Raw genomic sequence first — 27826 nt, forward strand, 5'->3', positions numbered from 1 at the left:
CTGTCTCCATCAGACTCCACCACAAAAGAGCTAAAAGTCAACCCCAGGAACAGCAAAAAGCTTGAGGCTTCTTATAAGCAGAGTTATTACAAAATTATGTGTGCTCTTTAGATAGGAGAACATTTACTGCAATAAAGTACAAAATTGACATTAATTTTTAATTATATGAATTTTCATTTCACTGTAGTCTCACCTCACTTTTAGCAAAAAAGAATTTTTTGTTGGTGTTTTCTATTTTTTTAAAGTTTTTATTTGTTTATTTTGAAAGAGAGACAGAGAGAGTGGGGGGGAGGGGCAGAGACAGAATCCCAAGCAGGCTCCACACCGCCCTGACACGGGGCTCAAACCCACAAACTATGAGATCATGACCTGAGCCGAAACCAAGAGTCGGATGCTTAACCGACTGAGCCACCCAGGCGCCCCAGAAAGAAATGTTTTTCAGGTAGCCTACTTCAATGATTAGGAACAAAATAATCTTAATTCTCTTCAAAATGCCTCGTTTTGTTACCAGGGTAACAAGAAAAGAGCGGTTTCCAGAGTCTCTGTGATGCCCACAATGTCAGCCACCACCCAAGACGTTCCCAAATGATGCAAACACGCTTCACTGCAAAATCAATAGGCAGACGGAGGAGGTGCCGTTGACGGCCACTCCAGGGTGAAGGGCCAGAATTATCGTTCAATAGAAATGCATCGAGGGGGCGAGATCTTCTGACAAGATGGAAGCAATGCTTTTGCAGCAACAGAAATATTAAGGAATAGCACAGAGGCCGAGAGTGGAGGGATGTCCACAAAATTGGACAAGAAAGAAAAAAATACCTCTGATGATCGGAGATGGGGTGGGTGTGCAGAGAAACGCTTCAAGCCTACCTGGTGGACAAGTCAGAGGGGCTGGACTGGCTCTCGGTCAACTGTGGCATCACGAGGCACAATGAGAGTAGCGGGCTCTGCCTACGGCAGCCCTGGCTGCCAATCAGTAAAAGGCCGCGGGAACAGAAGCAGACACTCCCTTGGCGCAGAAACGTGCAAAGGCACTGGGGCGCAAGTGTATCTGCCCTCACCATCATCCCCACGCATGCGGATGGCAGACTTACACTTAAAGAAGGCCTCCAAGATAATGTGCCTGGTTGGGTGTGTAACACAAAATATGACCTAACAAGACAACCAGTGTCGTTGGAAAACACGGGCCGAGTAACCGGTGCCTCAGGAAACACGGAGCCCCGTGCAGACAGAAAGGGTGTGCTAAGAATTCAGACTTGGCAACAGGCAGACGGAGTTCAGGCAAATCCAAGTAGACATTATAAATAAAAAATTAATGTTCCTTGGGACAGGATGTCTGCTATTAATCTTTATTTGGAAGATTGTTTTCTGGAAAGCTCTTTATTTTCCAAGCTCTTTATTTTCAGTGAATTATCAGACAAGTCGCATAAGGCACATACAAAGAAATACTTTGATTATGTCACAAGGAGAAGCTGTATGTTTTGAAATCATTTTTCAACATCCTTTTTTTTTTTTTCAGGGTATTAGTAAGAAGATCTATTCATGCAGAGCAAAAAATAAGATAAAATAAACAAGCAAAGGCCAAAGATGTCAGGCACATGAAGGTATATATGTGTCGTCCTCACGGAGAATTTCACGTTGATACGATTAGGGAGACATATCCGTGTACATCTCACCATGTCAGATAACGCAATTCCTCAGTGAACCCCGGGCGTACTGAGAGAGGGGTGCTAGCTTTGTGCCAAAGCATTTCGTTGAGGTTGGTTTGGGGGGAGACGGTTGAAATACTGCTTCGTGGCTTGAGTTTTCTAAAAGAAAGGGAAAATATTAGGGAGAAGAGTGTTAAGGAGAGACAATGTTCACCACAATCTTCATTATTTATCACGCATTAGGGAGAAGTTTTACCTTTTACTCTGTAAACCACTACTCACCATTTGCCTCCAAGTGCAAGGACAGGAAAGTGAATGTTTTTCATGGAAAATTAGACCGGGTTTATATCCTTTCCCTGCGCTAACACCTATCAAACACCACAAGGATGCCAACATCTCCAATTAACAGTTTCCCCACTGAAATTCAATGGAGAACGGAGAGGCTGAATTTACAGCTTAGCCCCGGACTAGGATGTTTAAATGGTCCACACCGAGACTGGAGGGCAGTATTGAGAAGCAACCGTCTTGGGGAGGAAGAATTCAGTCTCAGACTATAGATTATTTCTCCTGGCGCATTAATTTAGCATCAGTTTCAAACCCAGGAAATGAGAATTCCTTTCTAGTTAGGTTCATTGTTCTCCCCGTGTTGTACCTAAAACCACCTTTTCAGATAAAATGCGTGGATTCCCCATGAGCTGTGAGACGGGGTTGGCTTTGGACACTGAGTGGTCTGCCCCGTTGAACGCACGACGGCACTGCAACGTTGCACTGGTAAGGCTACGTACGAACTCTCTCCAGGAGTTGGGCGGGGCGGGGGGACTTCAGGGGGATGTCACTCACTCCTTCACTCTCAGGCATTTTAACCTCACAAAAGACTACTGTGGACTAGATTCTAAACTCAAGAATCAGTGAAACAGGCAAAATGTATGGGCTACAGCTGGATTTGCTTTTTTTCCCCTTTGAATCAACTCAGTGTTTGAGCATTTCCTCCAGGTCCTCAATATCCACTGTCATTAGATACTATCATTATCATATTCATATGTTTACAAACTGTTAGGAATTACATAACGATTCTACATGGTCCGAAGCTTAAAATTACAAGACAGCAAGCATACTTGTCAAAGATACGCCAGGCGATCTGCACTGAACTCCACAATGTTTCTACAGGAGTATTCTGGTGAATACTTGATAAATGAAAATGTCTGTCGAGTACTTCTCGCGAAATCTCTAGCAGCGATATTTTTCTCTCGTGACCAGCAGTCAGCGTTGTGATTTTTTAAGGTTGTAATTTACTGCCCTCATTGTGAACCCCGGCTGTCATTCCCCTGTAGATGAGTAAGTTTACTGGGCAGTAGGCGTCGGTGTAATGGAACGTGGATTAACAGAACACGCCCGTGCTTTCACTTAAATGAAGGGCACACAGAGGAAGAGGAGGAAATAAATACAAAATAAGCTCCTCCTAGCCTCCAAGGTATGCTTTTTTCCTAGGAATCATATAAACCATAGCCTCCCATACCCTGGCACGCGAGACACGGGTTAGACGGAGCTCACCCGCCCTGAGGCTCCAGAAGGGGGCAGCCTGGGGCCTTGGTGGGGGGAGACAGGCCTGAATTAGATCTTCGTCTCCCACTGCCAAGTGAGGGGTACTAGAGATCCAACAGTGTGGTGGCGCCTGGGTGGTTAAGCGTCTGACTTCAGCTCAGGTCATGACCTCACCATTGGTGGGTTCGAGCCCCACATCGGGCTCTGTGTTGACAGCTCAGAGCCTGGAGCATGCTTCACATTCTGTCTCTCTCTCTCTCTCTGCCCCTCCCCTGCTCATGTTCTCTCTCTCTCTCTCTCAAAAATAAATAAACATTAAAAAAAATTTAATCTTAAAAAAAAAAGAAATCCAACAGTATAATGAACACGTTCTCAACCCCAGGACTTGGCGATTACCTGGAAAAGTTGAAGAAATAAAGCATGAAAAGGCCTAAGAATCTTCTTCTTCTCCTTGTTCTTCTTCTCCTTTTTCGGCTTCCTCTTCCTCTGCTTCCCCTTCTGCTCCCTCTTCGGTTATTTCTTCCGTCTTAATTTTAACAAAATTTTCATTATTGTTGAGGAAGATCACAGATATAGCAAGGAAAGAGACGTAAAATCTCAGACTAGAGATGAGGGCCTCCCACATCCCCCACCCAACACATACACACGCATCACATACACAGTACACACAACACACACATACTCAAAGCACGCACACACGATATGTATCACACACACAATACACATACACACACAGCACATACACACCACACACAATACATATCACACACACAATATACACAACACCCAACAGACACAATACTCACAACACACAGCATACAACACACATCACCCACACAATACACACAACACACAGAGCCCACAATTTAGGACGGTGCTGCAGAGCAGTAGGTTAATTCTAATGGGTTTCATGATTCCTCTTAAGCACATAGTCTTTACTCGTATTAATGGACTATTCTCATCAGATTACTTTTAAAAATTCAGAAGCAGTTGGAAGAATAAAATACAAAGAGAATTTCAGCAAATAGAATGTTATCAGAAAAGATGAAGCTTTTAAATGTAGAAGCTGGTTATATTTTGTTACAGCAATCTAATTTTTTCAATCCCAAGTCATCAGCGACACACACATATAACCTGAAATTACTTCCAAATTAATAGTACCTTTGTCTTATTTTTATATATAAAAATGCATTTTTAAAAATGGAAACTTGCCTCTCAAGAGAAAAACTGATTATTGGAAAGGTATAACTTATAATTTTAAAAATCATAGAGTAAAACAGGCTAGGAATAACCTTTAGGTCTAAAAACAGGGATTAATTTGACAAAATGACATTAAAAATAATGAAGCAGATCTATATTTTCTATGTCCTCCCCCAAAATACACACACATTCCATGAGTGAAAGTAGATTACAGGAGTTTTCATCGAGGTTTGATAAATATGTGCATGTCTGTGTGTATGCACCTGTGTGTTTGTGCATGTGTGTACATGTGTGTGCACATCTGAGTGTGTACATGTATGCATGTTCTGTGCATATGTGTTGTTCACACGTTTTGTGTGCATGTACATGTGTGTGCATATACATGAGTACGTGCATGCTCGTGTGTGTTGTATGTACGTGTACATGTGTGCATGTGTGTGCGTGTGCATGTGTACATGTACGTGTGCATTTGTGTACATGTGCTGTGTGTAGCTAGTGGTTATCTCTGGGTAATGGGCTATAAACTATTTTTGTGTTCTTCTCTTATCTGTATTTTCTAAATTTTCTATAAAGACCATGAACCATTTATAATTTTAAAAAGCAACATGGGGCACCCGGGTGACTCAGTCGGATAAGCATCCGACTTCAGCTCAGGTCACAATCTCACAGTTTGTGGGTTTGAGCCCCGCATCAGGCTCTGTGCTGACAGCTCAGAGCCTGCTTCGGATTCTGTGTCTCCCTCTCTCTCTGCCTCTCCCCTGCTCTCTCTCTCTCTCTCTTTCTCTCTCTCTCAAAAATAAATAAACATTAAAAAAAATTTAAAAAGCAACAAAGGTTTTTTTAGGGGAATTTCTTTCGACATGTGGGATCCTCTTTAATGCTGATGACCCTCACCAATAAAGGATTTGAAGAAACACCGAGACAACACATTTGGTGATTTTTGGTAAATTAGTCACCCTTTTCTGGAGTTCTCCATTTTAATTTAGCTCTCCCTGATTAGCATTTTAAAACAATCCAAAATGTTCATTCACAGCATTCTTAAAACTCTTGATTATAATGAAAGTCACTGAGACTCAGCTAACACGAGGGCTGGGACGCCTGGGTGGCTCGGTCGGTTAAGAGTCCAACTCTTGGTGTTGGCTCAAGTCATGATCTCGCGGTTCGTGAGTTCGAGCCCCCCCCTTGGGCTCTGTGCTGACAGTGCGGAGCCTGCTTGGAATTCTGTCTCCCTCTCTCTCCCTCTCTCTCCGCCCCTCCCCTGCTCATGCTTGTGCACTCTCTCTCTCTCTCTCTCTCTCTCTCTCAAAGTAAGTAAATAAACTTAAAATATATTAAAAAAAAAAAAAAAGAGGGAGAATCTGAGAATGTCCCTTTGGACTTGCCCTCACAATCCACTAACATTCTCTCAACTGATGCCTCTACACACTGACATGACTTCATCCCTATGAGGGCTTAAATTTAAAACTCCCCAACGCTCAGCTACTAAGCCACAAATTCCACCAGCAAGCAGCCGGGCAAGAATCTCGATTCTGCTTCATTTTGACACGGAGTGCCTCTTGCACATCGTCAGTGGTACAAACACAGGATGCTGCCGCTGCAGTGCTAAACTAATGACAATTATCATGAAGTTCCTTATAATGAAGTCCGCCCCCAGTGCCTATCCGGAAGCAAAACAAAATTTCTCAAACGAGAAAAAGATCATTCTTGAAAGCTTTCACAATTACACTGGTAAAATTAGAACATTTCAATCAGCGGGAAAAGAACGGGAAAGAAGAGAATTCATTCGTAAAAAGACCTAAGCCGAGTTTCAGACACGCCTGGGTCTGGGGTCTCTATCCCCCTTCTCATCTCCTGTTACTCATTTCAATCCCCAAAAGAAAAATAAGGGTTTGGGGTTTGATTTTACCAAACACAAGTTCCTAACATAAAGTAAACCCTATTGTCTTTGAAATTCAATGGACTTTTTATTTTTATTTAAAAAAAATTTTTTTAACGTTTATTTATTTTTGAGACAGAGACAGCATGAATGGGGGAGGGTCAGGGAGAGAGGGAGACACAGAATCTGAAACAGGCTCCAGGCTCTGAACCATCAGCACAGAGCCTGACACGGGGCTTGAACTCACGCACCGTGAGATCATGACCTGAGCCGAAGTCAGACGCTTAACCGACTGAGCCACCCAGGCGCCCCTCAATGGAGTTTTTATGATGAGGATCAAAACAGTGGGAGTTCTTGGGGCGCCTGGGTGGCTCAGTCGGTTAAGCGTCTGACTGGGTCTCGGCTGAGGTCACGATCTCACAGTTTGTGGGTTCAAGCCCCACATCAGGCTCCATGCTGATGACACGGAGCCTGCTTGGGATTCTCTGTTTCCATCTCTCTCTGTGCCCCTCCCCTGCTCGCATTCGGGCGTGCATGCTCTCTCTCTCCTTCAAAATAAACAAATAAACTTTAAAAAAAAACAAAAAACAGTTGGAGCTCTTGCAATTGGCCTCCCCTTGCAAACACATCAGGTTACCTAGAACTTAGGTTCTAATCCAGTGGTTCTCAGATGTGATGGGGCACCAGAAACACCTGAAGAGCTTGCCGAACCACAGTTTCCTGGGCTGCACCTCAGGGTTTCTGATTCGGTGGATCTGGGACAAGGCCTGAAAGTGTGTGTCCGTACAGGTTCCCAGGTGAGGCTGCGGCTGCTGCCCTGGAACCCCACTTTGAGAACCTCTGCCGCAGTCTACCTCGTCTCCCTTAAATCACGCTGGTTGATAACCAGAGCACGGGGGGCACCCACAAGCAGTACGTTTGCCATCGGCACCCACTGCAGTCTTCACTCTCCAGGATGGGTTATGTTGACATACTTGTGTATGCAGGTTAGAGCCGGTCTGTAATTCCACAATTTCAATAAACACCATGGAAATCAATGAAATAGGAGTACGGAAGGATGTTTTTCCTTATGTGAACTTAATGGAATGCTTTGGAAAGACCCTGTACATGTAAGTCACCTTAAAAACCTGCCATCGGGGTGCCTGGGTGGCTCCGTCGGTTAAGCATCCGACTTCGGCTCAGGTCATGATCTCACGGTTTGTGAGTTCGAGCCCCCCATCCGGCTCTGTGCTGACAGCTCAGAGCCTGGAGCCTGCTCCGGATGCTGTGTCTCCCTCTCTCTCTGCCCCTCCCCTGCTGGCTCTCTCTTACGTGTGCTCTCTTTCTCTCTCAAAAATAAACATTAAAAAATTAAAAAAAAAAAAAAGGAATTCTTCCCAAATCAATAAGGCTCTCCCTGGGTAGGTTCCCACTAGAAATCCCCGGACCACGTTATGGTTTCCTAAGGTCACATATCTTCCAGACACCCAACGATGCGCTGCATGCTTAAGCTTCCCGGTTACTACGTACGTGGCCGTAGCACAATGTCTAACGTGGACTCAATATTATGTGCTGCCCTGACATCCGGTAAAATCTGGACAGCTGGAAATGGCCTACACACTGGCCTAAGCTCCCACAAAGGAGGTCTCCTAGCCAAGCAGCCGGCTTCGTCAAGGACCCGGGCACAGTGCCTGCCCGTCCCCTGCGATGAGTCAAACAAGCGAATCCAAACAAGTGAACCAGGACACGCTTCGCTGTCTTGAATCCACAAAGCCTGCCTCCCACGCCCCGATTGTTCACACTGTCCCAGGGCAGCTCCCTGTGTCCCTGCACCGTACTGACGTCTTATTGATGTCTTCATCCCTTGGGCTTTGAGAAGAGGTGACTAGTCATCTGCTGGCAGTCTCATCTGCCCGCTGTCACGCGGCAGGTATCCGCCATCCCCGTGGCCACCGGAAGGGAATCCTTCCCTCACCAACCGGGTCAAAACAGCACTGCCAAGCACCGTGCAAGCTGCATGAAGTGTGCACACTATGCAATAAGGGGTAAAGGCAGAGTGGAAGAAGGACCCCGTCTAGCCTGGCCTGACTGCAGACACAAGGCTCGGAAAAGGTCCGCAGCCATGCCTGTTTCTCTAGCCACGCCCCATTTCTCTAGCCACGCCCTATTCCTCTAGCCACGCCCTATTCCTCTAGCCGCCCTTCTTGGATACATTCACCTCCCACTTATATTTCCCTTCTCAGCTGCCTAAGGGAGGCTCTTCTGGGATGCAGGCTGCATCGGCTTCTTCACGTCATGAAGAACAAGGAGAACGTGGCTAAGGCTGCGATTCTCTGACCTAAGAGATGTTTTCATTAGGCACCACCGTTAATTACGCTACTGTACCTCTTCCGTTGCTGCCTCTCCCTTTTCTTCCTTAGGTCCATAAATACAAAATAAAGGAAAAAATACGAATTCACATAAATTTTAAGTTGAATCTAAACATGAAGCCAACTATGATAAAAGTACATTCCATTGAAATGAAAGACAGTAATTTGTTGATAAAATATATAAATAGCCAAGACATGATAACTAAGCAATGCCTTCTTATTTCATGCGCTATATTTCAAGCCCTTAGAATATTATGAGATTAGAGACATTTTTCCACCACTCTTACTCCTGAAAAGATATAATTAATTAGTAATACTGCCTAGGGGCACCTGGGTAGCTTAGTCGGTTGGGTGTCTGACTTCAGCTTAGGTCATGATCTCACAATTCGTGGGTTCCGGCCCGACATGGGGCTCTGTGCTGACAGTTCAGAGCCTGGACCCTACTTCGGATTCTGTGTCTCCCTCTCTCTCTGCCTTTCCCCCATTCACGCTCTCTCTGTCTCAAAAAAAATAAATAAACATTAAAAAAATTTTTAATAGTGCCTAATTATATAATTAATTTTTGTCTGTATTCAAAGAATATTGCAGATCTCTATCACTACCCAGGAAAATTCAGACCATATACGTAAGCAATTAGAAAATCTGAACAAAATTATGTCTTTTCTGACTTTATGTGCCTATAAGTATGCCTTTACTTCAGCTTTGAAACGGCAAATAAAGGTAGGTCATCAAAAGCTTTTCTTCCATCAAAACAAAATACTAACATTGCTGAACCATTTAGTAGTTAAACACTGATTTCTGGTTAAAGAAAGAAATTTACAAGGTAAGAGAGGGTGAGGCCATGCCAAGTTCACACAGGTGTCTACTCTGCCCACTGGAATTTCTATGTCCCTAAAGCTGTAGGACCAGGCTGTATCTCCTAAAAAGGCAAAGAAGGAAGAGTTTTTCCATCCCTTTCCCAAAATGGCCCTATGAGAAGCCTTTGTGAGGCCAGTGTACTACAATTACTTTAATTAACCGAAGGGAACAGTGCCTAAAAGCTCCTAATGCCTTACAACTCAGGCAGTGAGCTCACAGAATCTTGGACTGGGGACATGAAAGCAATCTGTATTCCCAAAGCCTCACACTCAATCCCTCCTGTGGACAGGTGAGGACACTGAGGCCACAGAGTTAAGTAATTTGCCAAAGATCAGAGGACAAGTAAGCACCACAGTCGGGATGGACTTCGAGGCTCCTGGTCCCTGATTCAGTGCCCTTCCCACTCCACATGCTATGTCTCAAGACCAGTAACAGAAAACGCAGAATCATACAAGGCGGGTGATGAGGGCTCATCACACGGCCACATCCCTCGGTCCAGCTCCATGTTCTCGGCCGGTTCTGGAATAATACTCTCAGATTCCTGAGGTTGGCAGAGAAAACACAGAACCTGAAAGTCTGCTCGAGCTGGCCAGGCTGAGTCAGCCTCAGAGATTTTCCCAACACTGGGAGTCTCCAAACTCACCCTTACATTAAACACCACTGGCGACACGCCAAGTCTTAGCGCTAAAATAATGTCCAAGAAAAGAGAGACCCACACTCGGTGCAGAATTCGGGTGTTGGTTCCTCAGCAATGTGCTGACTGTACCTCTCTAGTATCGCCCAGTTATGCCCAGGCCTGTCCCTCGTCTGCCACGACCCCCATCTTCTCTCACCCAGGTCACGGCGCCTCTGGTCTTCCTTATCGCCGACCTGCTCTCCACACTGTGGCCAGGGATGTTGTTCTAAAAGACAACACCTTGATGCGCCTGGGGGGGCTCAGTCAGTTAATCATCGGACTTCGGCTCAGGTCGTGATCTCACGGTTCGTGGGTTCGAGCCCCGCATCGGGCTCTGTGCTGACAGCTCAGAGCCTGGAGCCTGCTTGGGATTCTGTGTCTCCCTCTCTCTCTCTGCCCCTCCCCCTCTCATGCTCTGCCTCTCTGTTTCTCTCAAACATAAATAAACATTAAAAATAATAATAATGAAAAATAAAATACAACACCCTGCCATGTTTTCCTCATGTTGATCACGTCCATCTTTTCATGGAACTTCCAACGATTATTCTTAGAATGGCTGAAAGGCCATCACAATCCAGACCCTGCTTCCCCCACTCCCACCTCGTCCCTCCCCACCCTTTATTTCAACCTTATGGACCATATGCAACTTTCTCACATTGGCCACACCCTCCAGGACACTACTTAAAATGACCTTCCTGGCCCATAAGGCTGAGTTACGGGACCCCCTTATCTGCTCCCGCGACTATCACTTTTCTCTCTGACTGGTCTGCATTCTTCTTGAGGCACGACCTGCATCTTTACTCATTTTGGGATCTCCAGGATCCAGCCGCTGTCTGGAACCGAGGTGTAAAGCTCAATAAAATGTGCTAAGTGACCAGATCCATGAACGTATACTCTGTTAGTAACTGGATTCTCTTCATATCCACATGAGATCAAATAAAAATATGCAACACTGAATTATCAGCTACACAGTTTCCCCTTTTTCTAAATTCAATTCTTTACATGAACTGTATTCAGCCAAAACAAACACATTAACAAGATGTGCACTGTGAAAAAGGAGGGTACCCTTAGAGTGAGGCTGGGGGACTGGAGGGGTCCCACAGGAATTAAGTACCTGTCTCAACTTTTACAGGTCAGCTAGGAGCAGTTACCGAGGGACCTAGGACTCTCTATCGATATCTGAATTGACCTGAATTTCTTGAAAGAGACATTAAATGGGTTAAGCAATTGCCCAGAGAATTTACAGAAATACTTAGATGCAAAAAACTCAAGTATGCTTTGAAGAACCCCAGCTGTTACCATCACTGGCTCTAGTGGAACATAAGCTCTGTGGGAACAGGGACTTTGTCATTTTCATTGCTCTGTCCCCAGTCCCCAGAATTCTGCCTGGCATGTGGCAGTATTCAATCTGTCGATAAAATGTTGAGTGGGTGAATTTATATTTGCTAGTTCTGCCTCGAATCCCCTGGAGGGGCGGGGGATCTATGATTTCCTTTTGAAGTTTATTTATTTTGAGAGAGAGAGAGAGAGCACAAGCAGGGGAAGGGCAGAGAGAGAGGGAGAGAGAGAATCCCAAGGAGGCTCCATGCTGCCAGCATAGAGCCCAACGCAGGGCTCAATCCCACGAACCATGAGATCATGACCTGAGCCGAGGTCAAGAGTCAGACGTTCATCAACTAATGAGGATGTAACATTTAAATAGAACTTACACTTCCATCCTTAGTTCACAGAATTATAAAAGATGAGAATTAGGCAGATATTGAAAGTCATCTATATACAATGCTTGAACAGACGTTTACTACTGGCAAATAATTACACTGGCAAAAAGGGTTTTTTTAAGATCATTGTAATCTCACGGTCAACTGAGCTAACCTCTTGCAAATCACAGGACAGGCTATGCACCATTCACCTGACGAAGCGACAACTTGAAATCACTGTCCCTTGCTGTTCCTGTAAGAAAGCTAGTGAGGGGAAGCCTCAGAAGTGGGGAGCCTTAGAACCTTCACCAGCAGCTATTTTTGCCAGGACTTGGCCAGCGAAGCAGGCTGCAGAGGCAGCAAGTGGCCAGGACCCAGGACAGGTGTCGGCCGTGGTGAGTGTCAGGCAGTGGCCAGTCAGGGCAGGTGGCTGGTGTGGAAGGAAGCCCGAGGGCCAGCCCAGGGTGACCTGAGGTGGGCAGGGGGCCTCAGAGTGGCTGGAAATCTCACGGACAAGGGCAGAGTTCTCTCGATCTTCAGGCACGACAAGGACCCAGCCTGAGATTCACCAGCTCCTCACGGACCTAAACCAATGTCTGCCCTTCACGAAAGCAACTTTCCTCAGGGCCGGTTCTGGAGGAAGCTGGGAGGGCTTAATCATGTAGCCAGTCAAGCTAAGGTCTTACAAGGTTTGGGAGAGGACCGCTGAGTTGGCAAAGAACACAACTTAAAATAATTTTACCTCAAGGGAAACCAAAGGCCAAGGTGAACATTCCCAGGCTCCCATAAAGTTCTCACGATGCCCCGGGGCCCCAGCCCCCTCTTCATAGTGTGCCCTCAGGCTTTCCTCCCTTCCTCCTCAGGTACCATTCACAAGCCTCCCCTCCCCTCCCTAGCCCCTCGTCCCTCCCGGGTCGGCAGGGAAGGGGACCACAAAGTCCCCTCTCTACCGGGGGTCTGAAGCAGCAGGTGAGATCTTCTTAGGCATAAATGAACGGTGTTTCCAGTGTTCACCGCCTCCCAAATGCCCCCCAACCTGTCGGCACGTAGGTAACACCCATCTTGGCATCTGGAGCTTAAGAGCCCGGATGCCTGGGTTGGCGGTCAGGAGAGGTCCATTTCATTAAAGGAGGTAACGGTTTCTGTCTCCATTTCTGATTTTTTTTAAAATTTTTTTATGTTTATTTATTTTTGAGAGAGACAGAGACAGAGACAGAGTGTGAGCAGAGGAGGGGCAGAGAGAGGGGGAGACAGAACCCGAAGCAGGCTCCAGGCTCTGAGCTGTCAGCACGAACCATGAGATCATGACCTGAGCCTAGTTTGAACGCTCAACCGACTGAGCCACGCAGGCGCCCCATTTCTGATTTTTTTTAAATCAAGAGTGATATTCTTAGATAAATATTCCTCCCCATTAAAATGGCATCATTTGAGGGGCGCCTGGGTGGCTGAGTTGGCTGAGCGTCTGACTTCAGCTCCAGTCATGATCTTGCAGTTTGTGGGTTCGAGCCCCACATCGGGCTCACTGCTGTCAGCACAGAGCCCACTTTGGATCCTCTGTTCCCCTCTCCCTTTCCCTCTGTCCCTCCCCTGTGCTTTCTCAAAAAAAAAAAAAAAACATTTAAAAATAAAATAAAATAAAACAAAACAAAACAAAATGGCGTCATTTGGGTGTTTACGAGTATGTGCCCAGTGAGCATGTGCAACAGTTGAGATCAGGTGAGCAAGCCCACGCCTCAGACACTTCCTCAGCTGGCCTGTCACTCGGTTTACCACTGCCAGCTGCTGGCGGCTGTTGCTGACGTCACACGCTTGAAAGCTGCTCGTGGCACACAGATGAGTGGCATTTAATGCACAAATGAAAGGTTTGAAATAGTGGTGCACAGCAAATAAGGTCTGTAGTCTGCTTCACAGAGAGGCGCCAACACCGTGTTCCTGGTGCCGCTATTGTACCGTGGCTATCTGTGACGTCACCAGGGGGCAAAGCCAGGTAGGACACTGAACGAGGTCCCGGTTAAGTCTGTAATTATTTCAGAATAAAAGGTGAAAATACGTGTGCATTCTTTGGTCTAAATAGTGTGGCTGAATGCCAGGGTATGAATTACCGTTGGGTTCTCCCCACCACACAAAACTGGGGACAGGGAGTCGAGTCTGCCCCTCCCACATTCCAAGGAGACAGCCCCAGGCTGGCTGTGGCTCTGGGATCCCAGGGGAGAAATTCTAGGCCTTGCTTTTCAAAACCCTGGGCTAACAGAGGTGATCCCTAAAAAAGGGGGGCTTGGAGCTTGGGTTCAGAGTGGGGTTGACAGAAGCAGGCAGGCTGAAGACAGAGGGACAAGAGGAGGGACACCCTGCGCCCAGGACAGCAGCCATCCTGCGTCAGAGGCATGTCCGCCCGCATCCAGCCGGGGCAGAGGGCCCGACCCAGCCGAGGGGCCAGCACTCAGTAGCTGCGACGGACAGCAGGGAAGCCATGTGTCACCGCGACCACCACAAAGGACCAGAGCCCTCTCCCCGTCCCACTGTGACTCAGGGGTGACCTAAGTCCCTGCAAAGCCCCTCACCCCAGCTGAAGTTCCTGCCAGCGTTCCAGATGGTTTTCAACAGAGCCAGAGTTTTATCTGAACAAGCACTGGGGGCGCCTGGGTGGCTCAGTGGGTTAAGCGTCTGACTCTTCATTCTGGCTCAGGTCATGATCCTTAGAGAGGATGAGATCGAGCCCCCTCTGTTGGGCTCTGCACTGAGCGTGCAGCCTGCTTGGGATTCCCTCTCCCTCTCTCTCTGCCCCTCCCCTGCTCCTGAAGGTACGCTCTCTCTCTCTCTCTCTCTCAAAATAAATAAACATTAAAAAAAAAAGTTAAAAAAGCATTGGCTTTTTCTGAGCTGTAATATCTAAAAGAACCTACTAGATTCGTATGTTGAAAAAAAAAAAGAAAAAAATTGACAATAAATTTCATATATTGAAAAAAAAAGAACCTACTAGAATATGTCTAGTACTTTGAAAATCAATGTTTAAAGGGTAAAACACAACAATCTAATTGGCTTTTCTGTTTGTAACAAATTAGTTTATCCAAGCCTGAGTGCACTTCGGGCAAAAAGATGTTATGTCAAACAGCCTGGACGGCCTTCCCAGCTTAACCTTTAAAAATAAACCCCAAAACCACTAAAACAGATGGGAGGTTCTTTAAGTACAAAATACAGGCATTCTAAGTATCAGATAGTTTTGTCTCCTTTTTAAATTTCAATCCAGGGGCACCAGGGTGGCTCAGTCAGTTAAGCATCAGACTTCGGCTCAGGTCACGATCTTTCTGTCTGTGAGTTCGAGCCCCGCATCGGGCTCTGTGCTGATGGCTTAGAGCCTGGAGCCTGCTTTGGATTCTGTGTCTCCCTCTCTCTCTGCCCCTCCCCCGCTCATGCTCTGTTTCTCTCAAAAATATATAAAACATTAGAAAAAATTTTAATTTCAATCCATTTTCTTATATATTCAATGCCAGAGCTAATCACGTTATTGTGCCATTTGTAATGCTTACTGACAAATCATGGGTTCTTTTTTTTTTTTTATTTAACTGAATTAAAATGAGTCACACAGCATGGATCATTTGTCAAATGGGAAAATGTCAGAATCTGTCCTTATGTAGACTAAATGTTATTAAAGAGTTGAAAAGTGAGTTTGATAATTAACGTGACTAATACAATCATCTAAAATTAAAATGTTTTTTACTTAGTGTTTTCTTCATCATAGCACAGGTAAAAATGACAGAAATGATTTTTTCAAATTCCTGTCAGGATTCACAAGATTGCAATTTACTTTGTAAAGGGCTCACAATTAAAAAAAAAAAAAAAAAAAAAAAAGTAATAAAGAGAACTCCCAGGCCAGATGGCTTAGTACCTCACTAAACAGTAGCTGGGAAGCTAAAGCAGACCCATCCTTGGGGCGCCTGGGTGGCTCAATTGGTTAAACATCCGACTTCACTCAGGTCATGATCTCCCAGTTCGTGAGTTCAAGCCCCACGTCAGGCTCTGTGCTGACAGCTTGGAGCCTGGAGCCTTGGAGCTTCAGATTCTGTGTCTCCCTCACCTGCTCACACTCTGTCTCTCTCTGTCTCTCAACATAAATAAACATTAAAAAAAATTCTTTTTGTAATTAAAAAAAAAATAAAGCAGACCCATCCTTGCTGTAGAAACCAGGGTCTGGTTATGAAAATGCTACCTTCCTCTAGGTCCCCAGGAGAAAGGGATTACAGTATAAAGTTTCTTATCTTTGTCTGTCTTACAAGAAGCAAACTGAATTTCCAAGTGTAAATCAATAATACTGTAGGAGTGCATTAGGCAATTCCTGTAAAGCCCGAATTATAAAAACATGGATTTTCAAATTTCAAGGTAAGGAAATGGTCACTATATATAACTTAACATTTATCATTTCTGAATTATATAGGCTGCTGTCAAACCCCATCTAACTTCTAGGTCAGGATTAAAGGTTTTATCTTTCTTCCAAACAAAAGACTTCAAAGAGTCTTAAGTAATCAACACTTTGAAATAGCAATCTTTAATATGAGGAATTTACTGATCCGGCCCCTCCCAAATTTAAATCCCTTAAGATAACAACAAATTGATGCCCCCCCCCTCCCCCCCCCCCCCCCCCCCCCCGCCCCAACCCAGTCTTCCATAGCCTGCTTCCCTAGTGTCCTTCCTAACCACATTCCATCTGCTGGGAATGGGAGTCCAACACCTTTCCCAGAATCAGTAAGTAGGTAAAAATGCAAACCATCAGTACTCAGTCAACAGTTTTTGTTACAAGTGGCCCAATGCGTTTACACCACTGAGACTCTAGAAGGAGGCCAGCAACCCCCCCAGTCAGCTCCCCGTGCACCGGGGTCTCCCCTTACCTGGGTTCCCAGGTACATTTTCAGAATTCCTTGACTAAGTAGCTCATCTGATCCCCCTTTATCTCTGCTTGGCCATTCTAGAACCACAGTCTCCCCTTCCCTCCCATACACCCCCCTGCCCCGCCCCTTATTCTGTGACCCCCTGACTGAGACCCCCTTTAGAATTAGATCACAGGCCTTGAAGCAGGTCACATTCCCATGACTGCATCAGAACTGGGTGGCCTTCCCTCCCCAAGGCCCCTTCTCTATCCTCAGCTCCTGTTGGCTTCCCACAAAATGCCCCCACCCCCTTACCTCTGTGTCCCTAGTAGGCAGTGCTGTTGGTGGGTGTTTGCTGGGAATCCGTCATTACTCATGACCAAGGAATGAGGTCCCTTGTTCTACAGAGAACTTGAACCTAACCCAACCCTAACATCACAACTAAGATAACTGAAGCCTTGTCTAGCCTGTCCCTCCAGGCCTGGGTTCAGGGTCCCTCCCCCACTTCCTTTTAGTCCTCTGCCTTGACCACAGTCATTAACACTTCCTCCTGCTTCCTCCCTGGCTAAACCCTCAGCCCCGGGCTTCCGTGCTCACTTTTGTGTGCCCAGAAAGATTCCTGGCACCCGGGAGGAGCTCAGAAAAAGCTTGATGAACCGAATCCAGTGAAATGATGGTGGAAAAAAAAAAAAAAAGACAAACACTCACATTCTTCTCTGGAGACTCAGCGAGGGTGCCCGAATCCTGATTGTCCTCTTTTTGTGCCTCATTTTCTCCACTTTCTTCAGCCTTCTCTGTTGCCTGGTCATAAAGCAAACCCATGGTATCACTAACCTTAGATAAGCTTTCAAGGGAAAACCAAGCCGCACATGCTTTGGTTTTCTTATTTGGATAATAAGTAAACACAGTATATAAACAAAGCAAACACAGACTTCCTATTTATCAGGTCACCTGGCTACTACAATTTAGGATCCGCAACCCCCAATATTGCTCACTGCACCTGCTGTTCTAAGTCAATAGACCTGATTCATATGCCTGGTAGAGTAACAGATTCACTAACGAGGAGCTATAATCCACCCATTTAAGGCTTATGAAGAGAACTCCAAAGGATTCAATGTTTAGGTAGAGTTGTTTTCTGTTGCTTGAGTAGAGGCAGGCTTTACAATTTTAGAGAGTAAAAAAGATGATAGAGGGTAAATAGATGATAGATAGATAGATAGATAGAGACAGAAAATGAGTAAATGGATGGATGGATGGATGGATGATGGATGATGATAACTGATAGATACATAGATAAATAGATATTCTATCTATGTAGAGGAGAATGACAGAAAAATGAGAACTGTGTAGACATTCTGAGCAAGCTGGTCTGAGGGAAGATGGTTCAAGACCCCAACTCTTACCTCTGTGGCGCTCTGCACCTCTCCCACGACATCACCGTTGGGAAGGGAAGATGCTTCCTCGGATGATTTCGTCACCTGTGTCATATAAATCGAGACTGAGAATTTTCTTGAGGATAATAGCTTGCATTTTAACACCTTTTAACTATTCAAATTATGTTTGTCTTCAGCCCTCATTTTATCGTTACAACAACACTGTAGCCTGATAAGGAGCATGGTCAATACCATTCACACTCCAGAGAAAGAAAGTCAAGGCAGAAAGCGTTACATTGCAAGTTCGGGGTGGAGCTAGGTCTACACGTACTAATTTATGTTCTTTGAACTTATCCACAGTTCCCTGTCTTCTAAAAGTTATTTTTCTCATCACAATAAAAAAATTGTATAACTGTGTGAGGTAGTGGATGTCAACTAAACTTATTGAAGTAATCATTTTACAACATACACACACAGCAGATCCTTACGTTGTACACCTGAAACCAATACGATGTTACATGTAAATTATATCTCAATAAAATTGGGGGAGAAATCAGTTACTCTCATTACAAAGGCACTTAAACCATAGACACACCCTCCAGTAACAAGTTCCTATGATAATCAATACTAAACAGTGATACATACCTAAATCTATCCTAATACATATCTAGAGGCTATTTTTTTTTGGTTGGTTGCTATTTTTGTTTTATTTTTGTGTTTTTTAAAACAGACATGGGAACACAGGGTATAACTTGATTGTTTATTTTAATATATCATGGACATTTGTCCAGGTTAATTCAGATGGTTCTAACTTCGTATTTTTAGCATCTGCTGCATATTACATATATAATTTATCCAAATATTTCCCAGATGATGGTTGTTCAAAATGTTTACATATATTTGTGCTTCTACAAACAACACCATACTAAGCTGAACAGTGGGGTTTTTTTTTTAGATTTCCAAAATAAGAAATTGTAGCAATTCATATTCCATAGTAAATATATGAATGTCCTCTTTTCCTTTATCATGAAGATAGAGGCCATGAAGGCCAATGAAGATGACCTCTGTTTTTGACCTCTGCCAAAGTGTTAGGGAGAAAATGGAATTTCATTTTTGTTTTCATTTACAGTTTCCTAATTACTAGAAGAGAAAAGCATATTTTTCACAAGTTTTAGCCACTTACTTTTCCTGTTCAGATACTTGCCTTCATATGTTTTGCTCCTTTTTACTTGAGTTGTTTGTCTTGTCAATTTCTAGAGGTTCTTTAGATGATAGAAATATTAGCTCTTTGTCAGGTTACAACTTTTATTTTTAGTCTATAAAGTTTTACAAGTTTGGGGTTTTTTAATTCTTAGCCTTTTATAAAAAAATAAATTTATCTAATTTTTATTCTCTGAAATGCAGCACTATTATTTTACATGAGTTATTAACATTTGGAGGCCTAATCCATCTAGAATTTAATTTTGTATATAATGTAAATTAGGGCTCTGTTTTCATCCAGAAAAACAGCAAAATATGTCTGCATTATTTATATACCATCATTTTCCCATTTAACTAAGATGTTTTTGTCATTTGTTAAGTTTTATGTATATATTTGGATCTGTTAATACACAATTCTATGTATGAATATATAGGCATATCCATGAATGTATTTATCAGTTCCCATGCCAATATACTGCTTTTATCAGTGTAGCTTTTAAGATTCAGAAAGGCAAGGTGCTATACAAAGTCTTTGTAAAAATTTTCTTGGCTCTTCTCAGACATTTATTATTCCAATAAATTTTAAGGTCATTTTTCCTAGTGTCAAATTTTTTAAAAATAAGCTTTTGTTTAAAAGGGCACTACATGTTTATTAGTTTAGAAATTTTTCAGTTCTTTTTGTAAAGTCATCCTACCCAGAGACACTGTAGGGCTATTACTTTAGTAGCTGTGGGCATCCTTCAGAGTAAAATTATGTTCTTTATAACATGAAGCCCTGTATGCTTCTTCATAAATTTATTCCTAAATCATTCACAGAGTTTTATCACCACTGTGAAGATTTGATTTTTACACTGTAACTTCCTATCCATTATTGTTGATATAAATGAAAACTCCTACTAATTTTTTTTAATGTTTAATGTTTTTAATGTTTTGAGAGAGAGAGAGAGAGACAGAACGTGAGCAGGGGAGGGACAGAGAGGGAGACACAGAATCTGAAGCAGGCTCCAGGCTCGGAGCTGTCAGCACAGAGCCCAATGCGGGACTCGAACTCACAGATTGCGAGATCATGACCTGGGCTGAAGTCAGACGCTCAACCGACTGAGCCATCCAGGTGCCCTGAAAAAACTCCTAATTTTTCAGTGTTTTTCTTTTATCCAGAAATTTAATAAATTCATATTAATTTTAATAGATTTTATTGGAGTTTCTTGAGATTTGCAGGTGTACGGTTATATCATATAAAAATAAAGATAATTTTGGGGGCGCCTGGGTGGCTCAGTCAGCGGAGCATCCGACTTCGGCTCAGGTCATGATCTCGCAGTTCCATGAGTTGGAGCCCCGCGTTGGGTTCTGTGCTGACAGCTCACCCTGGAGCCTGCTTCTGATTCTGTGTCTCCGTCGCTCTCTGCCCCTCCCCCGCTCACACTCTGTCCCTCTCTCTCTCTCTTTCTCTCTCAAACATAAATAAACATCAAAAAAAATTTAACAAATAAAGATAATTTTTAAATTTCTTACATATTACATATACAAGACATTTTCTTTCTTTTACATTACTATAATAAATACAGTTTCTAAAACAAAGTTTAATAATAATGCAGTGATGACAGCCATGTCTGTTTTGCTTCTAATTGTAAAAGAACTGATTCAACATTTCATGATTCACTGTGGCACAGTTGCCTTTTGATAATTGGTTTTTATCATGGTTAATTAGTTTCTTTCTATTTATATTTTAATCCATTTTAATTTTAACTAGGAATATTTGAAGAATTGTATCAAATCTCTTCTTTGTACTTATGGAATCATATAGGCTTTCTCCATTAATCAGTTCTGTGTAATTAATTATGTTAATAGAATAAATTCTGCTTTGCATTATACATTTGTTAACATTTTTAGACTTTCCCCCTCAGTATTTATAACAGGAATTGACCTACGTATAATGGAAAGTATTCTAAGTAATATGTCAACTGGTGAGGGGTTTTATCTATTTCATTTCTCTGTTAAAATTATATATAATCAAATTACATATATGTACATTCAAATTACATTTCTTCAAATCCCATATAAATTATATATATGTACCTATACACATGTCCATAGGCACACAGACACATACTTTCTCCTTCTTTTGTATTTATTTTGGTTGTTCTTTTCTTGTTTTTTTTTTAATGTTTATTTATTTTTGAGAGAGAGAGAGACAGAGCATGAGCAGGCCAGGGGCAGACAGGGGGAGACACAGAATCTGAAGCAGGCTCCAGGCTCTGAGCTGTCAGCACAGAGCCCAACACAGGGCTCGAACCCACTATGAGATCATCACCAACTGAGCCATCCAGGTGCCCCTGGTTTTTCTTTTTATTGGTTCATACTGCCTACTTTTTAATTTTATTTTCCTGTTGTTACTTTTTTTGAGAGAGAGAGAGAAGGTGCACACACACACACACACACACACACACACACACACACACACGAGAAAGGGAGGGGCAGAGAGAGGGAGAGAGAATCCCAAGCAGGTTCTGTGCAGTCGGTGCAGAGCCCGACTCAGGGCTCCATCTCACAAACTGAGATCATGAGCTGAGCCGAAATCAAAAGTCAGATGCATAGCTGACCAAGCCACCCAGGCACCCCTCCTGTTGTTAATTTTTAAATTGAATATTTATTTTACTAAGCTTTTACCTTGGTTTTGTAGAGTGTTTAAAGTTAACAATTTCACTCTGTACAGAGATCTGGCTCTATATTGGGGTTTGGGTATGAAATAATCTCTCTTGCTTATTACTTGATGATCTGTAATATCAGCGCTAAATTTTTTTTGGATACGGAGTTATTTGAAATGGTATACTGTACGTTTATTTCTTAATTTTTTACAATATTTTTCTTTCAGATTGTGATTCTGTAGTTGGGATAAGAATGCAGTCTGTAAAGGGGCACCTGGGTGGCTCAGTCGGTTAAGTGTCCAACTTCAGCTCAGGTCATGACCTCACAGTTCATGAGTTCGAGCCCGGCGTCGGGCTCTGTATGGACAGCTCAGAGCCTGGAGCCTGCTTTGGATTCTGTGTCTCCCTCTCTCTCTGCCCCACTCCTCTCATGCTTTGTCTCTCTCTCTCTCTCTCAAAAGTAAATATTTAAAAAATTAAAAAATAAATAAATAAAATAAAAAGGGCTTTCCAAAAGCCATAAAAAAAAAAGAACGTAGTCTGTAAAATCATCCCCTTTTGAAATTTACAAAGGTTTTCTTTGTGACCCGGTGTATGATAGCTATGGAAATGGTTTTAGTAAGCACAAGGGAAGAATATATTTTATTAATATCTATCTAACATACTGTTATTCGTGTGGATGTATTTCCTATACATATGTATTAAATGAAGTTTCTAATTATAGTTGTGTGCATGCTTAAAATAGTGTCTGATAAGTAACAAGTACAACATATTTATTTAAAGATATTTTTAACAAGTTTTCATTGTATTTCTAGGAGTTTTTGATTTATGTGCTTGACTGCTGTTTAGCATGATCCATAAAGATACATGACTACTATATTTTCTTCATAGATTTTTATCATTTTTCATTATATAATATCTTTTTCACCCAGTTAAAGCTTTTGGCCTTGAATTCCTCTTTATCTGATATTAATGCCACTCCAGCCCTCTTGTTGTTTGTATGTGCCTGCTCATCCCTTTATTTCAATTTTTTCTTTGAATGATTGTTTTATTATGCTCTTATATATAACATATGGCTCAATCTTTCTTAAAATCCAATTTCACTGTCAATCCCAATTCCATTATAGCCAAGTGATCTCCTTTTAAACCCAACCCTCCAACAGATAAGGACTATAAATTCTGAGTTTAAAAAATAAAACAAAACAAAACAAAACAGGGGTGTCTGGCTGGCTCAGTCAGTAAAGCATGCAACTGTTGATCTCAAGGTCATGAGTTGAAGCCCCACGTTGGGTGCAGAGCCTACTTAAAACAAACAAACAAACAAACAAACAAACAAAACAAAAGGAAAAATAGGAAAATGAACCAGAGTAAGAAGGTTCAAGAGGGAGTTGATACTTAACATGATAAAAATTATTTGCATGTTCATGTTCATAGCAGTATTATTCATAACAGCCAAGAGGTAGAAACAATCCAAATGTCCATCCGTGAATGAATGAATAAACAAACGGTGGTATATACGTCCAAGGGAGTGTCATGAGGCCTTACAAAGAAAAGTTATCCTGTCACGGGCCACAGCACCGAGCAACCCTGATCGCATGATGCTAAATGAAATAAGCCGCTCACAAAAAGACAAATGTTTTTGATTCGACTTATATGACATACCTAAAATAATCAAATTTATAGAAACAGAAAGTGAAATGCTGGTGACCAGGGACTGGGGAGAGGAGGAAATTGGGAGTTGCAGGAGTATAAAGTTCTGCAAAGTGAAAAAGTTCTGGAGATCTTTTGCACAGCATTGTGAATCTACTTAACATTACGGAACTGTGCACTTAAAAATGGTTAAAGGGGTGCCTGGGTGGCTCAGTCTGTTAGGCGTCCGACTTCGGCTCAGGTCATGATCTCGCAGTTTGTGAGTTCGAGCCCTGCATCGGGCTCTGTGCTGACAGCTCAGAGCCTGGAGCTTGCTTTGGATTCTGTGCCTCCTTCTCTCTCTCTGCCCCTTCCCCGCTTGTGCTCTGTCTCTCTCTATCAAAAATAAATAAATCTAAAAAAAAATTTTTTTTTAATTAAAAAAAATGGTTAAAACGGTTTACAAAAATAGATGAGGGCCGACTGGGTGGCTCAGTCTGTTAAACAGTCAACTCTGGCTCAGGTCATGATCTCACGGTTTGTGAGTTCGAGCCCTGCGTTGGGCTCTGTGCTGACAGGGAGGAGACTCCTTCTCTTCTCTGTGCCTCCCCCTGCTTGATCTCAATCTCTCTTTCAAAATAAATAAATAAAATTTTTAAAAAATAAAAAAGATGAGAATGACACTGACTGAGTTACTGTTTTCAGGGCTTTTAAGTCTGACAATAAGCAAATGTTACGGGGGAAATAAAACCACAACAAAAAAACCTCAGGATTTTTGGCCTGAAGAATCAGAAAGCAGAACTTGGGGCAACCACAGCTACCAGGAAATGAGGATAGAAGACGGGAGAGAGGGAGCCCCAAATTCTGTATCTAAACTCTGCAAAATCTCCAGGTGAGCCCCTAACCATGCATGCATGGGACTGATTTGACTAAAATAAAAATAACTCAGCTGAGATCTGAGCTGCTACTAGAAACATAGAGTTTACAATCTGAGTCCCACAGATTAAGTGTATGCTGGAATAAAATCATCAATATTTTTCAGAGGAAAATGCACAACACAACATTCACAATGTCCCAGACACAATCCAAAATACTTGACATAAAAAGAACAAGGAAACTATGACCCCTCCTCAAGAGAAAAAAAAAACAGTAAGTGGAAACCCTCTGTGGAAGGACCCAGAGGTTGGAATTAGCAGACGAGGATGTCAAAGCAATCACTCTACCCGTGGGCAAAGAAGTAAAGGAAAACATGCTTGCAATGATAAGACGATTGAAAAGTGTTCATCGGCAGAGAAATGAAAATAATAAAAATCAAACGGGTGGAACATTTTGGAACTGAAAAAGGATAATGTCTGAAGTAAAAAGCTCACTAGAGTAGATGCAGAATGTAGAAGGGAGATGACAGAGGAAAAAATAAGTGAATATAAAAGATAAGATCAACAGAAATCATCTAATCTGGAGACACCTGGGTGGCTCAGTTGGTTGAGCATCTGAATCTTGACTTCAGCTCAGGTCATGATCCCAGGGTCGTGGGATCGAGCCCCAAGTTGGGCTTTGCACTGAGTGTGGAGCCTGCTTAAGATTCTCTCTCCCCCCACTTCTCCCCCTCCCCCGACTCACTCTAAAATGTAAATGAGGGGCACCTGGGTGGCGCAGTCGGTTAAGCGTCCGACTTCAGCCAGGTCACGATCTCGCGGTCCGTGAGTTCGAGCCCCGTGTCAGGCTCTGGGCTGATGGCTCGGAGCCTGGAGCCTGTTTCCGATTCTGTGTCTCCCTCTCTCTCTGCCCCTCCCCAGTTCATGCTCTGTCTCTCTCTGTCCCAAAAATAAAATAAAAAACGTTGAAAAAAAAAATAAAATAAATAAAATGTAAATGAATGAATAAATGAATAAGGAAAGAAAGAAAGAAAGAAAGAAAGAAAGAAAGAAAGAAAGAAAGAAAGAGAAATCATCTAATTTGAAGATCAGAGAGAAACAGATATTTTAAAAATGAAAAAAGGGGGCGCCTGGGTGGCTCAGTCGGTTAAGTGTCTGACTTCGGCTCAGGTCATGATCTCACAGTTCGTGAGTTCGAGCCCCGCATCGGGCTCTGTGCTGACAGCTCAGGGCCTGGAGCCTGCTTCACATTCTGTGTCTCCCTCTCTCTCTGCCCCTTCCCTGCTCATGCTGTGTCTCTCTCTGTCTCAAAAATAAATAAACATTAAAAAAAAATGAAAAAAGCCTCAGGGAAGTATGGAATAATAACAAAAGTTTTCACATGTATGTAATTAGAGTTTCAGGAGGAGAAATGACAGCAAATGGGGCAGAAATAATATTTGAAAGTATAATAGCTAAAATGTTCCTGAATTTGGTGAAAGACATATTTTTACAGAGTCCAGAATCTCAGCAAACCCCAATAAAGATAAGTACAAAGAAAATCATTTTTAGGCACATCATAATCAAATGGCTGAAAACCAATGAGAAACAGAAATCTTGAAAGCGACCAGAGAAAAATAACATATCACATACAGGGAACAAGGATTCAAAGAATCTGCAATGTCTCATCAGAAGTATAGAGACCAGAGGCAGCTGGGTGGCTCGGTCAGTTAAGCGTATGACTTTGGCTCAGGTAATAATCTCACCATTCATGGGTTCGAGCCCCGCATCAAACTCTGCACAAATGGTGTGTGCACTTGGGATGCTCCCTCCCTCTCTCTGTCCCTCCTTTGTTTGCACTCTCTCTCTCTCAAAATAAATAAACTTAAAAAAAAAAAAGTAGAGACCACAAGACAAAAGCAAAAAACACATATAAACTGCTGAAAGAGGGGTGCTTGGGTGGCTCAGTCAGTTGAGCATCCGACTCCTGGTTTCAACTTGTCATGATCCTGCCGTTTGTGAGATTAGGTCCCACATCAGGCTCTGCGCTGATAATGCAGAGCCTGCTTGGGATCCTCTCCCTCTCTCTGCTCCTCCCCTGAGTGCGCGCTCTCGCTCTCTCTCTCTCTCTCTCTCTTTCTCTCTCAAAGTGCTGAAAGAAAAAAACTGTCAACTAAGAATTCTACACTCATTAAAAACATTCTGCAAGAATGAAAGCCAAGGGGCACCTGGGCAGCTCAGTCAGTTAAGCGTCCGACTTCGGCTCAGGTCATGATCTCACAGTTTGTGAGTTCAAGCCCTGCGTCCAGCTCTGTGTTGACAGCTAGGAGTCTGGAGCCTGCTTTGGATTCCGTGTCTCCCTCCCTCTTTGCCCCTCCCCTGCTCGCACTCTGTCTCTCTCTCTCTCTCAAAAATAAATAAATATTTTTTTAATTAAAAAAAAAAAAAGAATGAAAGCCAAGACATCTTCAGTTAAAAAATAGAAAAGAAAAAAAGAAAGAAACACTAAGAGAGGGTGCCTGGGTGGCTCAGTCAGTTAAGCATCTGACTCTTGGTTTCAGTTTAGGTCATGATCTCACAGTTCATGGGATCGAGCCCCAAGTGGGGCTCTGTGCCAACAGCATGGAGCTTGCCTGTTTGGGATTCTCTTTCTCCCAATCTCTCTCTCTCTCTGCCCCTCCCTCGCTCACATGCGCGCTCTTTCTCTCAAAGTAAATAAAGACACTTAAACACACACACACACACACACACACACACACACACACACACACACACACACAGAGAAAACTCATTGCCAGCAAACATGCACTCTAGAACAATACACCAGGCTAAAGTACATTCTCGGGGCCGAAATGGCACCAGATGGAAACTTGACTCTTCAGGAAGAATAAAAAGCATCAGAAATTTTTTTTTAAAGTCTGGGTAAATAGAAAAGATTCTTCTTCCTCTTGCTTTCTTTAAAATACATAGGACTGTTTGATGCAAAAATTACAATATTACAGAGTTGATATACACACAAGTGTAATACACATGCTAAGACAGCATAAAGGATGAGGCTAGTAACTGCACATATAGGACTGCAATGCTTCCACATATTATAAAGTGTTACAATACTAACTCTAACTAAACTGTGAAATGCTAAGAATATACACTACAATCACTAGAGCAGTCAGCACGCAGTAGTTCAAAGACGTACAGCCAAAAATCCAACAGGTAAATTGGAAGGGAATTCTAAAATACACTCAAATAACCTGAAAGAAAGCAAAATGACATCAAACTAAGGAATGAAAGGGAACAAATAATAAAACTAATAATAATAATAATCTAAACAAAACCAATTCAATGATTCCTTAAAAATCAATGGACTAAGTGGTGCCACCACAGAGACTGTCAGAATGAATGAAAATGCACAAGCATCAA

General features: G+C 42.9%; 1 protein-coding gene across 2 annotated transcripts in view; it reads right to left on the reverse strand.

The window, feature by feature from the left end:
* Window positions 1-1332: 1332 nt before the first annotated feature.
* SH3BGR (SH3 domain binding glutamate rich protein) overlaps window positions 1333-27826 on the reverse strand; it is a 58729-nt gene continuing 32235 nt past the window's right edge. For both annotated transcript variants that reach the window (XM_053903068.1, XM_019420383.2), the window contains 4 exons: window positions 18109-18183; window positions 17414-17506; window positions 3585-3714; window positions 1333-1805 (listed from right to left, as the gene is read on the reverse strand). In XM_053903068.1, coding sequence (XP_053759043.1) covers window positions 3619-3714; window positions 17414-17506; window positions 18109-18183 — 264 coding nt within the window. In that variant the 3' untranslated portion in view covers window positions 1333-1805; window positions 3585-3618. The remainder of the gene's footprint in view (window positions 1806-3584; window positions 3715-17413; window positions 17507-18108; window positions 18184-27826) is intronic.

Source organism: Panthera pardus, unplaced genomic scaffold (assembly GCF_024362965.1).
Source record: "Panthera pardus isolate Hobbes unplaced genomic scaffold, ASM2436296v1 HiC_scaffold_16, whole genome shotgun sequence".
Taxonomy (NCBI): Eukaryota; Metazoa; Chordata; class Mammalia; order Carnivora; family Felidae; genus Panthera; species Panthera pardus.